The sequence below is a fragment of the Mytilus californianus genome, unplaced genomic scaffold (genome assembly GCF_021869535.1).
Source record: "Mytilus californianus isolate M0D057914Y unplaced genomic scaffold, xbMytCali1.0.p SCAF_4, whole genome shotgun sequence".
NCBI lineage: Eukaryota > Metazoa > Mollusca > Bivalvia > Mytilida > Mytilidae > Mytilus > Mytilus californianus.
In genome coordinates this window covers 45,262,201-45,276,916 of record NW_026262690.1, presented here as the reverse complement: position 1 = coordinate 45,276,916, position 14,716 = coordinate 45,262,201, and the positions used below count along the sequence as shown (strand labels likewise).

The 14,716-nt window shown below is 32.6% G+C and overlaps 1 protein-coding gene across 1 annotated transcript; it reads left to right on the top strand.

Moving 5' to 3' along the window:
* The first annotated feature begins 4,776 nt into the window (after nucleotides 1-4,776).
* Nucleotides 4,777-13,492, top strand: LOC127736938 (trypsin-like). The gene is made up of 8 exons (XM_052247502.1): nucleotides 4,777-4,846; nucleotides 6,308-6,448; nucleotides 7,597-7,798; nucleotides 8,548-8,715; nucleotides 10,162-10,253; nucleotides 10,733-10,878; nucleotides 12,729-12,813; nucleotides 13,340-13,492. Exons 1-8 carry the CDS (start codon nucleotides 4,777-4,779, stop codon nucleotides 13,426-13,428), a joined length of 993 nt encoding a protein of 330 aa, XP_052103462.1. The 3' UTR covers nucleotides 13,429-13,492.
* Nucleotides 13,493-14,716: the final 1,224 nt, after the last annotated feature.

Below are 14,716 nucleotides of genomic sequence, written 5' to 3'. Positions count from 1 at the left end.
ATTTTTACATTTCCCCTGAGCGGTAAGTCACTGGAATTGAATTCAACCTTGTGCATTCATTGAAGATGCCCGTCCGGATTAGAAGCCAAATCACGATATTCTAAATGTTTCCACAGTTTAGAAATTCAGGACTTTGAGTTATGTGTAGCTGGTTACACAAATATTGGCAGAGCGGAGCACGATTTAAAAAATGTCTCGTGAAATCCCTCTTGAAATGGTCCTGCTGTGAATTGATTGAATATTGTTAATTGTAAAGGGGTAAATAATTTGTTTATCGCTGCGGCCCATTGCTTCACTAGAACTTGATTGATTGTACAATGTATAATGACAATGACGGTGCAAGATAATAATGTTGACGTTTATAGATGTTCATGAAAAAAATGCAGTTACATACATTCTTTTAAAGGTTTCGTGTTCTTAAATAGGGTCAATAGGCACGTTTATTCTTTCACTTTGTTTTACGTTTTGTGCAAACAGCATTTGTTCGTAATAAGTGTCCTAAGAAGTTTCCATCAACATTTGAAGAATCGGGTTTTACTTTCCAATATAAAAATAATGAGATGTCGTATGATTGCCAATGAGACCACTATATGCACTAGCGACAAAATGAGTAGGATGTAAACAACTATATATATCACCGTACGACCTTCAACAATGCACAAAACCTAAACCGTATAATTATATAGTATGAAAAAATGTGAAACACGTCAAAAGAGAAAAACCATCCGCCTGATTTATGCTAAAACAATATAGCACGGGATCATAAAGAACGTGGCGTGTTGTGAACGCTCAACCCCCCTCCTCCCAAGGAATAAACTGTAAAAATAAGTTAAAAAAGGCTTAACTCATCAGACAACACAAAGCACAAACAAAACTCAAACTCTAACAAAAAGACAACAAAAAAAAAAAAAACAAGAAAAAAAAACCAGGTACCGACCTAAGAGTAATCGCAGTTACTGATAGCTAGTTCAACTCATAAATAAAGCATGTTTTCCCAGACTAAAAAATCAATCAGTCCACAATTTACAATAAAGTTGTATAGTTTTACAGTCACTACGTTTTTCATTATATTACACAGCTGAACAATTTTAAAAACATATTTTACATATTGTAATCGCAGTACTTTTCGCTTAACCTATCAATAGTTGTTAATATACCATCTCTCTAGGATTAGGTCATTTTAGTAAATTATAAACATATATAAATGTCACTGACTTCTCTCAATAAATTAATCCTCTTTTATAAATTCAAAATTGTGGAAAAGTATTTATAATAAACAGTTTTTGATGATAAGTTTATCGCCAATGAATTGTGAAAATAGGTGTGCACAAAAATATAATTTTAATTTGTTTTTTCGTCATTTTAACGATGATCTATCCCATTTTGCTCGCTGCTGCCGAGAAAAGGCAATAATGACTAAATATTACAAAAAAAATATTTGTAATAAATTTTAAACACTTGTAGTCCAGTTGGGTCAACCGAAAATAATTCGGGATATTAGCGGTTTCCCCCACCTTTTTATAAATAGTGTTGAAACATCACAGAATCATGTTTTAATAACAATTCAAAGATGCCATTGAAATTAAAGTAATTTATTAAACTAAATTATTGAATGACGCAAAATTTATGGACTATATAAGTCGTATGTATTGAAAGGTTTTCGCAGAACATTCAGAAATATGGACCTACAAATCCTTGTTTTATTACTAACATCATGTATTGCTATTGTCCATGCTCAGCTGAAAGGTAAACTGTTCCTGAAACTTTAATTTAATTCATATGGATTTGTTTTTACATTTTGTAAACGGAACATATTTTATTAAAAACAAAACAAAAAATAATCTGTTTTCTTACACTATGTTTGTTCAATGAAAGAATACTGTACATTTAAAAAAAAATAATTGTCAGCTAGTTTAGTTACATATATAGACATGTAGATAGACATGACTACTGCAGCTAGTAATCATCACTATTCTGTTACAGCAAAACTGTATATAGATTTAAAACATGATAATAGAAAATGAATATTAGAAAGGAAGTTATTTTCTTTTTACAGAGGACATTTGGGATCCTTTACCTAAAGCATTAGAACCAGATAGTGCCGAAGAAATGCTTTCAGACATTGGCAATTTACTGTACAGACATAATGGAAGAAAATGTAAGTGTGACAGAATACATATCCTCCATACATTGGTTGTCTTAGATGTATTTAGTTTACAAAGAATTAATAAATTACCATTTTTTTTTCTAGCGATAAAATGTCGTCGATAGAAAATTATTCGATGCCGTTACACCTGTTTTTACAAATCAATTTTAAAAACTATTAAAAATGAAATCTAAAAATGTTTAAATGACAAAACCGGCACATTTACTGATCAAAGCATATATTTCTATGTGAATGTTATTCATATGTCTTAGTGCTCCTGCTTTGAATCAATGCGACATTTCTGAACGAAAAGAAGTTAAGCTTTTGAACACGAAAATGGAAGACAAACCGGTCGAACTATCTGAAAATATTACTAGTAAATTCACACCAAGGCTGATAACACATATCAGCCCTATGACGTAATGTCGCGTAGTCAGGCTGATATAGGGAATGATACCCTAGCCGATATGGAAAAGGCCATATAATAATCTGTATGTAAATAAGTACATTTCTATTTTGCAGTTCAACACTTAAATTCAATAAAAAAGATGAACAATCCTATGTAATAACGGTTTCTTTAATGCATGATATATCTCTTTTGATTTTATGTCACATCTTTCTATTGGACATATGCTTTGTCTTTTGGTAAGTAAGTGTGTCGTTGGGATGCTGTCTCGTTGACGTATACATACATCTCTGTTCACACTTGTATATGTTTTCTGTTTATCTTACAGCTCAGGCAGCAACAAACGGAAAACATGAAAACAAAGACGAGCTGTCTTCAAGAGCAGGCGTATGTAAGTATATAATTGTGTTAAACTCCATAACGTTTTGATATAGACATTAGCATTAATGAAGAATTTTGAAATAGTTTTAACGGGGTTTCTTTTTCAGATTTGGGGAACGGTACTGATGTAAGATAGTAATATACGGAGAAGATGTAATAATATCGTAGTCAATTTGACAAATATTTCGGCACAACGAATAACCTTCTTGAGTGTGAATGTCTCTACCAATTGGTACACCTTTTATATATATGCATTAACGAAAAGAGCATTTTTATCATAACTATATATATTTATTTTTATCTTTACTCTTGTGATATTTTTCGTTGTTTTGTTTTTAGATCGGCATTACTTATGCAATAATGATAATAGATTCGTATTCTGTAACTGGCCAAAGAAAATGAATGTCCTGATAGGGCATTGGGGAAGATCAAGCCATACCATATGTCATCATGGCAATATCGACCAAAACGGTTGCACTAAAGACGTAACTTTCAAGCTAAAAAAAGTATGCGATGGCTCTTCGTGGTGCCGAGTAACGGCAAGCAATGCATTTTTTGACAATCATGATCCATGCGGTGGAAACCCCAATTATCTCAATTTCACCTACGAATGTATCGATACAAAAGGTAAGCCATCTGTTACTCTGGATTAAAGGATATGTGAGTAAGCGTTGAGGATACAGCTTTCCACAAATTAACAAGCACACACATCAAAGGTCTACATACAGTCTTAAACAATAGACAATTATCTGTAACATATGTCAAGCTCTTCCACAAATAGACAATTATCTGTAACATATGTCAAGCTCTTCCACAATAGACAATTATCTGTAACATATGTCAAGCTTTTCAACAATAGACAATTATCTGTAACATATGTCAAGCTCTTCCACAAATAGACAATTATCTGTAACATATGTCAAGCTCTTCAACAAATAGACAATTATCTGTAACATATGTCAAGCTCTTCCACAATAGACAATTATCTGTAACATATGTCAAGCTCAATTATCTGTAACATATGTCAAGCTCTTCTACAATAGACAATTATCAGTAACATATGTCAAGCTCTTCCACAATAGACAATTATCTGTAACATATGTCAAGCATTTCAACAATAGACAATAATCTGTAACATATGCCAAGCTCTTCAACAATAGACAATTATCTGTAACATATGTCAAGCTCTTATACACCTGAATATATAGATAACTGACAAGGCTTCTAACTGCCTCTTTTGTTCAGATGGGACAGACTTCATGAGGACTTTCTCGAAGAGTGAAAAGAAACTGGCATTTTCTTGTTATTTAACGTTCAGCTATGTTGATGATGTCCTCTAACTTTATAATTTAAAGTTTGGTGACTATGTAGATCGCATTGGATATGTCTTAAATTATAGTTTAAGCAAAGATTATTATCATAGTAAAATACTCAGATGGGATGAATACATTTCATGTTACTGCATTAGAATTTTGAATAACACCGAAATTCTTGTTAATGCTAGTTTTGAGTAAAATGTTAATTACTAAAACATATTTTGATGACATTTCTTCCCATTTGCAAAACTATTCTTTTTTTCCTTTCTTTGTAGAAAAAAAATATCATTTATTTCTTCTTGTTTAATTGTTTTAAATGTATACCCCATTTAGAGCTTTTGCATACTGACGTTTGTAACATGCAGGCTATTCTTGTAATCGAATGTCCCCTGAAATAAGTGGATCATGTTTCAAAATTAATATGAATTAAAGAAAAAATGAGATTCAAATATAATTATTGTATTCAAATTCCAGACACATGTAAAGATAATTCATTTAAATGTACCAATAGCAAGAGTTGCATCCCCATGTCTAAAACGTGTGATGGTTTACACAATGATTGTGGAAATGGTGACATCAGTGACGAAGAACATTGTGGTATGTATAATCAACGGTGGAAATAAATGTTTAGAGTAATTGCTTTGGCGGATTATTTATTCTCCTTGGGTAAGCATGTGGTGGGCCTAGTTACTGCATATTGAGGGATAGGGATGAGCCGCTGGAATAGGCCTTTTTATGCTTTATAATATATATGATCATATAAGGTTGTACAATTGAGATGAACTTTATGATATTCTACATTACAAATGTTGATATATGTATCCACCCTCCTCATATATTCACAACTATTGATACATGCATGTCAAACATCGTTTACTAATCTCATATTATTATTTTTTATCTATATATTTATATCATCAAGTTGTATTGTCACCTTAGATTGACATGCCTTTAAATGATCTACCTTAACAAGAAAGTCATCGCTATTCCACCATTTGCATGTTATGATATATAATTATTATTTTATAACTATACTTAAGGGACAATAAAATCGAAAATGGGAATGGGGAATGTGTCAAAGAGACAACAACCCGACCAAAGAGCAGAAAACAGCCGAAGGCCACCAAAGTACACTTTTATAGATCGGTAGTAGAGAACCCTACTCAAATCAGTATTAATTTTTCGGATTTGCACTCGAAAGTAATCAAGTTGATTTGGTTGTTAGCTGCAAGTTTGCAGTCATGGGGATCATTATGTCTGCACAAGCCAATTGCCGTTTTCTCTTTCATATAAAGTTAAAATAAGTCAAAACCATTAAGATTTTCTATACCAAGCAAATATTACTATAGGTGAATGTGACACACCTCTTTTGGAGTTTTGGTTTTCAATGCTCTTCAACTTCGTATTTGTTTTGACTTCCTAATGTTTTGATTCGGTCGCCACTGACGATGCTTGTGTAGATGAAACATTATAAACTTGATATTTTAGGTTATTTTTATCTTTGCCTGTGACTGAAATTGACGATCATTAATACAATGGGTGTTGCACTCAACTGGTGAATATCCACTATTTGTTACAAATCGACTTGCATCGCTAATCGGTTTGTTTTTTTCTTCACAAAAAAACGAGTAATTATGATGCGGAATTTTCAAAATTTGTTCTAGTAACCCCTATGGCCGATCATTAGATATTCACGCTTACCTGAATTTTGATTTGTTTTTCTCCCACGTTTTATATGAACTGTTTTTCTCGTCAATACATTAGAATCAGACCTAAAAATTTGAATTTGTAATTGTTTTTAATATTTATGTAATGGCATGTATGTCTTATGTTTTCGGCCAAATAAATATATATTATATATAATTACATTATTTTTAAAGAAGCTGAAAGTAATTGACAAACGAATAAGATCAACTGAAATCAACATCGTTGATCAATTCTGAACTTTATTGTGTTAATTCATATCACTTTATCAAACTGGAAATGTGTAGTTTTTCCTTAATACTTATTATACATGATTTTTTTAAGATGTTATAAAAGATAAAACAACAACAACAGTTACTACAACCACACCAACTACAACTACTACCACGCCCACAACAACAACTACCACGCCTACAACAACAACTACCACGCCTACAACAACAACTACCACACCTACAACAACTACTACCACGCCTACAACAACAACTACCACGAGTAAGTATTGAGTGGACAGTTTGATGGTAAAACAAACTATCACAAATTCGTCATTTCAATCCTATATCAATCTATGTGCATTTTGTGACAAACACTTTGCCTTGACCGAAGCTTAACATAATATTACTCAACTGGTATTTTGCAGTAGCCAATATACCGGCATTGTTATGTTCGTCTGGATTTTAACATGGCATGTTTCATAACAGATCCTTGATCAGTCCTAGGTCACAATATCATCCCGGGAACAGGCTCAAGGACCGACATTTGAATTTGAAAGTCATTTGGTACATGTATGAATCTGATTATAAAAATATCTAAAATACGTTTTTATTCATATACTCCGAACAAATGGGAAATAATTTTATTATGGTTTTTTGGTTTTCTGGCGGCACGGCAAATACGATAATGTAAAAGCTGATACCATGAACTAAAAGGAAAATGCCATGTACCAATAAATCTGTATCGTACTGAAAGAAATTCCTTTAAACAATGTACCTGATAAATTATGTTAACAGTATGGTAACATAGAATAGAGGTCAAAGAGATGAGGATAGTAACATTCGATGTATGCGAAAGACACTCAGTCTGGCATGTAAGATATTTTCCAGATGTCCACCGTAGTTTACCGAATTAAGGCATTACACCATTTAAAAGTATATGGGTAGAAAGGGGGTGGTTGGGAGATAAAAATGATAAGTTGGAGAAAACAGACAACATTATGACCAAAAACACAAAAATTGTCAGAAAGAGCCAACAGTTCCTGCTCCGCTAGTGATCTTGTTTCATATTGAATACATGTATATATATGGGATACGAATCAGAATATTTATTTATTACAAATTATTATTTCATTACATTGTATACATCAATGGGAATATACCGATTATTTACATGTCTTCATATTTTAAACTTAGCTCTTTTATGTGATTACAAGGCTAAAATGAAAAGTTCTTCAAATTTTCGTGAAACAATCATAATAAAATAGTTTTGTTTTTATTAAATTGTGAAAAAATGACATTAATTTTTATCATTAAAAAAATAATAATCCTGATCTCGTTGAACTATTTATTTGTTAACAGCGGAAGAACAGGTCTGTTGCATATCTGTTTTTGTTTTCCGTAATTTTGTTTTTATCACTGTCTTTCCAGAACCACCTCTTGTCACTTGTGGTGTACCTGTTCATCCTGCTGTAATCGACAGAAGTCTTGTTTCGCGTATTGTAAATGGAACAGAAGCTGTAGAACACAGTTGGCCATGGCAAATACAGTTACGACTTTCTGGCGAACACAAATGTGGAGCTTCTATAATTAATGAAAATTGGGTTGTAACAGCTTCTCATTGTTTCTTTTTGTAAGTGGGTTTTCATAATCAGTTGCAATTTCCGTAACCCTTGCCCAACTGAACGATGATTTGCTACAAACTATTTCTATCTTTTGAATTTTGTTTTACCTTTATCTTCCATATATAGACATCTATTGAAGAGAAACATACTTATATAAGCTTTTCCTATCTCCGATTTTTGTTGGTTTCTCTTGTATATTTGTCATCTGTGCGCTCTTGAAGACAATATTGTTTCAACTAATAAAGAGATACAATTTCGAATTCATGTTGCCGGAATTGATAAAAAAAATATTTCCTATATCAAATGTAACTCAGTATGACTTTTTGACAAATTGAAAAACTGATTTAATATATAGCTAGCCCAGTTTTGAAACCTCGTCTTTCGGTCTAATTTATATTGCACTTTTTGTAGTCAGTTCTGAGTTGCTCAAAATACTAGCGCATTACAGGTTAGAGTATGATACCGATTACAACTTGCGCTTGCTATGGCGCATGGAATACCCATCACGAGTACGCTCGAGGGTTCACAAGGCTGGATAGATAAAACGTCTGTGACCACCCTCATTGTATTTCACATCCACCCTAAGTCAGCATATGACCTTTACCGTACCGTACATATAGAAATGTATTTGACTAGTCATTAAAACATATTATAAACTACCTTAAACCTAGTTGAAACCTAGTCGTAACAGCTTGACATTTCAGAAATGTCGTCAGACTATTTTTTAAATTTCTTTGGTCTATATTTGTTATTTAAGCGATGAAGACATTACGCACTGGAAAGCATATGCTGGGAAACACAACAAAGATGGTAACGATCCAACTCAAGAAGCACGAAATATTACAAAACGAATTCGATATGAAATTACTGGTAATAATCCTTTAGATGGCGATATATCTCTACTGAAACTGGACAGCCCACTAAGGTAAACATATAATGTCATAGTAACCTCTACATACATATACACTGTAAGTGAGAAATAATTGTCCTGTCTTAAGGCTCATGCCAAGGGATCTTTTTTCAGCGAAGTTAAAGGGGAGGAAGTGGGTACGATAATGGCAAATCATTGCATTACAATTGAAGTAAAAATTATGATTTAAATATACTGATTATTAAATCTCCGAAGCTGGTCGAAATACCTTATCAGTTGCCACTTGACCCAGCCTATTGGTAGCATTTACAAACTACTAATGTTTTATTTTAGTTTGGCCTCTCTTAATCCCTTAAATGATTTAAAAATCGCTTTGAAGCTTCATTATCACACCGGGTCTCCCGATCTGAAACCGTGGATGGATCGGAATCACAAGGAGCAAAATGTAACGATGAGTTATTAAAATATGGATCTGATTCCCACTGAGAATTATGCTCCATGGGAATCGGATCCAGATTTTACTTACCCATCGTTTCTTCATTATTCAGAAAACACAGTGCCGGATCCAGAAATTTTCATAAGATGGGGTCCACTAACTGCCTAAGAGGGGGCACGCTCCAGTCATGCTTCAGTGATTCCCTATATAATCAACCAAATTTTTCCCACAAAAAGGGGGTCCCGGGCCCCCTGTCCCCCCTAAATCCGCCTCTGAACTGAGCAAAAACTAAGACGCTCAAAGTTTCGTTTGTGAGATTTGAATGTATTCAAATAAAGAAACTTTGTTTTCAATACATAATAAAGCACATAATAAAACAATACTTTACTATTGACATAATAGGAAAATCTTACATATAATCTTGGATAAAAAGATTAATTATGAGGTAAGAAAATCTTAAAAGATATAAATGATATCGGGTAGCGTCTTATTTAAAACCTTCAACAAAACTCTTAAATAAAAAAAAACCACAATAATACGGCAATGTCTTCGAAAACTGAAAACCAATAACGAAAATTGGTACAAAGAAAATAAGATATAAAGGCAATAACAGTCAACTTTCTTTCAAAACAATTCCCAAAGCTATAAACATGTATCTTAGAGTTGACACAATCATATTTAGACGAATATAATAAAAGCATATTTATGTGACTGCAGAGTAAGAATTTATCATCTTTTACAACTGACATGATGTACTGTGCTTTAAACAGAAGTAAATCTGACGAGGAAATGCATCACTCGACTAACGAAAGCTTTATTTTTATGTAGCTTAGTTGGCCGAGTGAATATATATAAACCAACAGTGTAGTATATCCACATAAAATATATTAAAAAAGGTCTCATAGCTATTTTAACGAAATAAAAGAAGTGATTAAACGGTAAAAATGACAACTTATTTCATCAAGGAACCAAAGATAAAATACATTTTTACTATAATAGATAAATTAAATAAGAAGGAAACGTATATACCTGAATAACTAAAATGATTTCCATGACAATTACAGATTCACTGAGGCAGTCATGCCAGTATGTCTTCCATCAAGAGAAACACGAGTCAGTGATAGTTGCTGTGTAACAGGATGGGGGGATGTGCAAGGTAACTAAACGAATAGTAAAAAAATATTGCATTACATGTCTATTTTACAAAGTATTCAAATTATTCAAAAAGTTGAATGAAATTTCACGATTGCAGTATCATGTATATTCATTTCAACTTATCTTGATTAAGTGCTGTACAAAATGCCGTAATCAACAAATTTGGTACAAAAAGTACGAATAAGGATTAAAATAAAATAACCACTATAGCAAACAACAATCCACACTAAAGATCACCAATCCTACTTAAATAAACAAGTTACACTGTTGACGTACCAATCTCGTTCTGTTTGACGTTACTGCGATTCTGTAAGTTTTTTTTTCTAAGTTTGTATATTCAAGGTGAATTTACGAGTTTTAAGCATAATAGAAGCAAGTTTAATTTAAAAAAAAAACAGGAATAACGTTACTGTTTTATGATTTTATATACAGTTCAAAAATAATATATATATTTATATCAAAACTGTTCATTATATATAGGGACAGGATTTGCAGACAAATTAAAACAGACAGAAATGCCATTTGTTGACAAAGAAAATTGTTCAAAAGTTGCGGCATTAAAGGACCATTTGACGAACAATATGATATGCGCAGGATTCCCCGAGGGTGGTAGAGATGCATGTCAGGTACATTTTCAACTAGTATAACTTGATACTTAAAATACTCCGTGTTCACTATCTATGAATTGAACAGTCCAATACGTGCATGCCTTCATATTATCTTTATTAGACACGTATTTAGTAGAAATTAAATATCTAAAAAAAGAGTATACTTGTGTCTATTGGATAAGATAGATAGATTTAGTTGCAAGATTTGCTAGCATGATTTATACAAAAAGAATCACTTATAAATTGTATAAAGAAAGCATTATCTTCATATTGTATATGTCTAATAAATCGTCGTTTGTGTCATTGTTCTTCAACATGGTTGCTATTTTCAAAGAAAAGGGATTGTAAGAATGTACCACATGACCGCTATTATATGTATGTTATCACCTGAAAGGCAACTCTACTGAGCTTTTGTCGCCACGTTGCATCGTCACTCAGCATTCTCCTATGCACTTAATCAGCCAATTTAAACTTGAAAGATCAAGGTTGAGCTCATTTGAAAGCTATTTCATATAGCACAATTTAATCTGTCACCATTTACATAATCTCTCTCAAAGACAGAGGCGATTTGCTTTCCAACTTCTCAGACAAATAGATGATAATGGATTAAACAACTTTGTAGAAATATTCTTCAAAAATATTTATTGAAATTTACTTATTCCATTTTCACCGATTCTCCGAAATAGTCAATCGAACCACGGATAGCTTGGAATTTCTTTAACACATTGAACTAATCTTCAATATATTGGTCGTTGGAGGATCTCGACCCTATCAAAACTTTAAATATCTTTCATACTAGTCACACAACTAATCGAACCACTACCGCATTTAGTCTGAGAGACTATATCTCCAGAACCTCTCTTCTAAATGAATCTAAATCCTGATCAAATAACTAAAAGAATAAAAGCTAAGTTGGTTGAAAACAGACTCATCATAGATACCAGACTTAAGATTTGTAACGGCAGACGGGCGTTTCGTCTACAAAAGGCTCATCAGTGACTCTCGAATAAAAAAAGTTAAAAGACCAAATAATTTACGAAGTTGAAGAGCATTGAGAACCAAAACTTCAAAAAGGTTTTGCCAAATACAACCAAAGTAATCTATTCCTGGGGTTGAAAATCCTAAGTATTTCGAAAAATTCAAAAAATTGTAAACAGTTAATTTATCATTATGACCATACCAATTACAATTATTGTCAACACAGAAGTGCTGACTACTGAATTATATGATGTCCTTATCAATTTTTAGATCGATTGATCATGTCCGAAATAGAAATAGTTAGCACAATCGAAACAAGTTTTACGTAGGGAGTTTGTAAGAAAATACATAAAATCTCTTTCTTGAACATCAAAAACTAACTTAGCTGTACATGTCATACTTTTTTGTATTGATATCTAAAGTTCTTCCACCTGGTCAACTTGACCATCATTATCTAAAAAACGAATACAATGGTAAACCAAATGTATTGCTTTATATCTCTGTAAAAACAAAGCCTTTATGAATAATACAGGCTCAGTTAATAATGACGGTCCTCGTGATGATTCTTTCTTTTTATATCGTCTCAGAGGACACATACCACGTAGAAATATAGTCACCGGAGAATTAAAATTATTTTAGAAATTTTTTAAGTAAATTTGAATTTGACAAGTGCTCTAAAAGAAAGAAAAAAAAAACAATTTGAAATGTTTTTCAGAGGAATTGTCTCCAAAAAGATATCCTAAGACAACATTCAAGAACAATGTTTATGGAACATTTTGTACATGCACGTGAATTGTTGGACATTTTAAGAAAATACAGTGCAAATCATGCTTTTTTGACATTTTGGATGGATTGTCATGTTAAACATTTCATTTCTAAATATATTGCAGGGCGATAGTGGAGGTCCCTTTGTTTGTCAGATTGGAAATCACTGGGAGTTACACGGAATAGTATCATGGGGCCTTGGATGTGCTGGTAAGTTAAAACTTAGATATGTACATTTTAACAAGTATCATTCCATCTTACTATAAAATAATACATAATGAAGCTGGTAGTACGTTCTTCAAAATATACATTATACTATTTCAATTTTACTTTAAATCACAAGTCTTGCATATGGTAATTTGCGCAATGTTCAGCCCATCAGCAGTAGTACGGTAGTAAAATAAACGATTGGTACCGATTTCATTTCAAAGTGGAGTAACCTTCATCAGATATGGCTGAGACCAAATATATTAATGTTTAATGACTGTGAAATACATGTTTTCCAAATGTATTTTTCAAAGATGAAAGGCTGTATCAACGGCTGTGATGATGTCATGAAAACTTGTACTTTTGTAAATTTCAATAACACCCTTTAAAATGCATACTAATATTTGCATAACATATCATTCAGTGTAATTTGATATTGCAATCGATATTAAATTTTATAAATGTGTTTTATCAGCAATCGATGGGTTAAGCTAGATTGAGTAAAATACCTGTTTTCATTTTGTTTCAGAAGCGAACATGCCTGGAGTTTACACAAATGTTTACACGTTTAATAAGTGGATACAAGATCAAATTGATGCAGATAAAAAAAGCACATGAGAACAATCTGATTTGTTTAATTTGAAACAATCTGGACAATGAAGTATTGTCAAATTTATTCATATTTGTTTATAGAATAAAATAGTATTGCATCTTGTCCTCGACTAGGTTTACATTCACGCAAAATAACCGCATGGCACTTGTGTCCCTCTTTCTTTCCACAGGCTAACAACTCATTCATATTTTCACATCTCATTTCAAAACAATATGTTGCTGTCAATTCCTGATCAAATTTTATTTTCAATACGCCGTGTTATTGATATATGTGTATTCTTTCCGATGGTATACGTTGTTTATACCTTTAGAATATCCTAATCTACAACACACAAGAATTATCAATAGCTTTTTCCATTGATCCGTTTTAAGACCGCTTATACAAATAAATGCAGTCTTGGAAAAACTATTCAACCCTTTTCACCAACTTGTTTCATATCAGGTAAACTTCATATACGACGTTTGAAGAAGAATGGTACGAAGCTAGCAATATTCCTTAACTTCAAGCTATACATATAAATTCTTCTCAAAATTATTCACATTTTTATGACAATCTTGATAGCACACATCACATTGACCAGGCGTTCATATTGGTAAAATTAAAGTCATCCATTCGAAAAATTTACAGATGCCTTTATGACTTGGTTGACCGTTATGGAATATATGTGTCACAGATGTCCATGGATATGTTCCAATTGTCGTAGCTGTGTGCACAATCCTCTCATCTTACTCAATTTAGAAACCACCGAATGCGACACCACATAACTTGTACTTGCGATAACCAACACGATTGACACACGTGGAGCAGGATCTGTCTACCCTTCTGGAGCACCTGAGATCACCCTTGGTTTTACATAGGGTTTGTGTTGCTCAGTATAGTTTTCTATGTAGTATTTTATAGACAGTTGTTTGTCTTTTAGTCCCTTTTTATTGGCCATGGTGTTGTCAGTCTTTCTTCGACTTATGTTTTTGTTGCCGGTTTGAATCTTCCTCCTCTTTTTTTAAGAAAGCGCTTATAGTGGAGGCGGAACTCCTTATCCAGCTAAATTCATCCCCATTTGTCGGTAGGGTTCTAGTTATTCAACATTTAGTTTTCTGTATATTTTATAGACTGATTTTCTTTTCTTATTTTTCCCTTTGGCAATAGTGTTATCTGTCTTTTTATTTTCGATTTTTTACTGTTCCCTTAGCATTTTCCTGTTTTCTACAAAAATATTTAGATATGAAGAAAACCTTCTCTTTTCTGTAGTATTGTACATTAGGTTCACTGGGATGTAAGGGAAATCATTGTTAT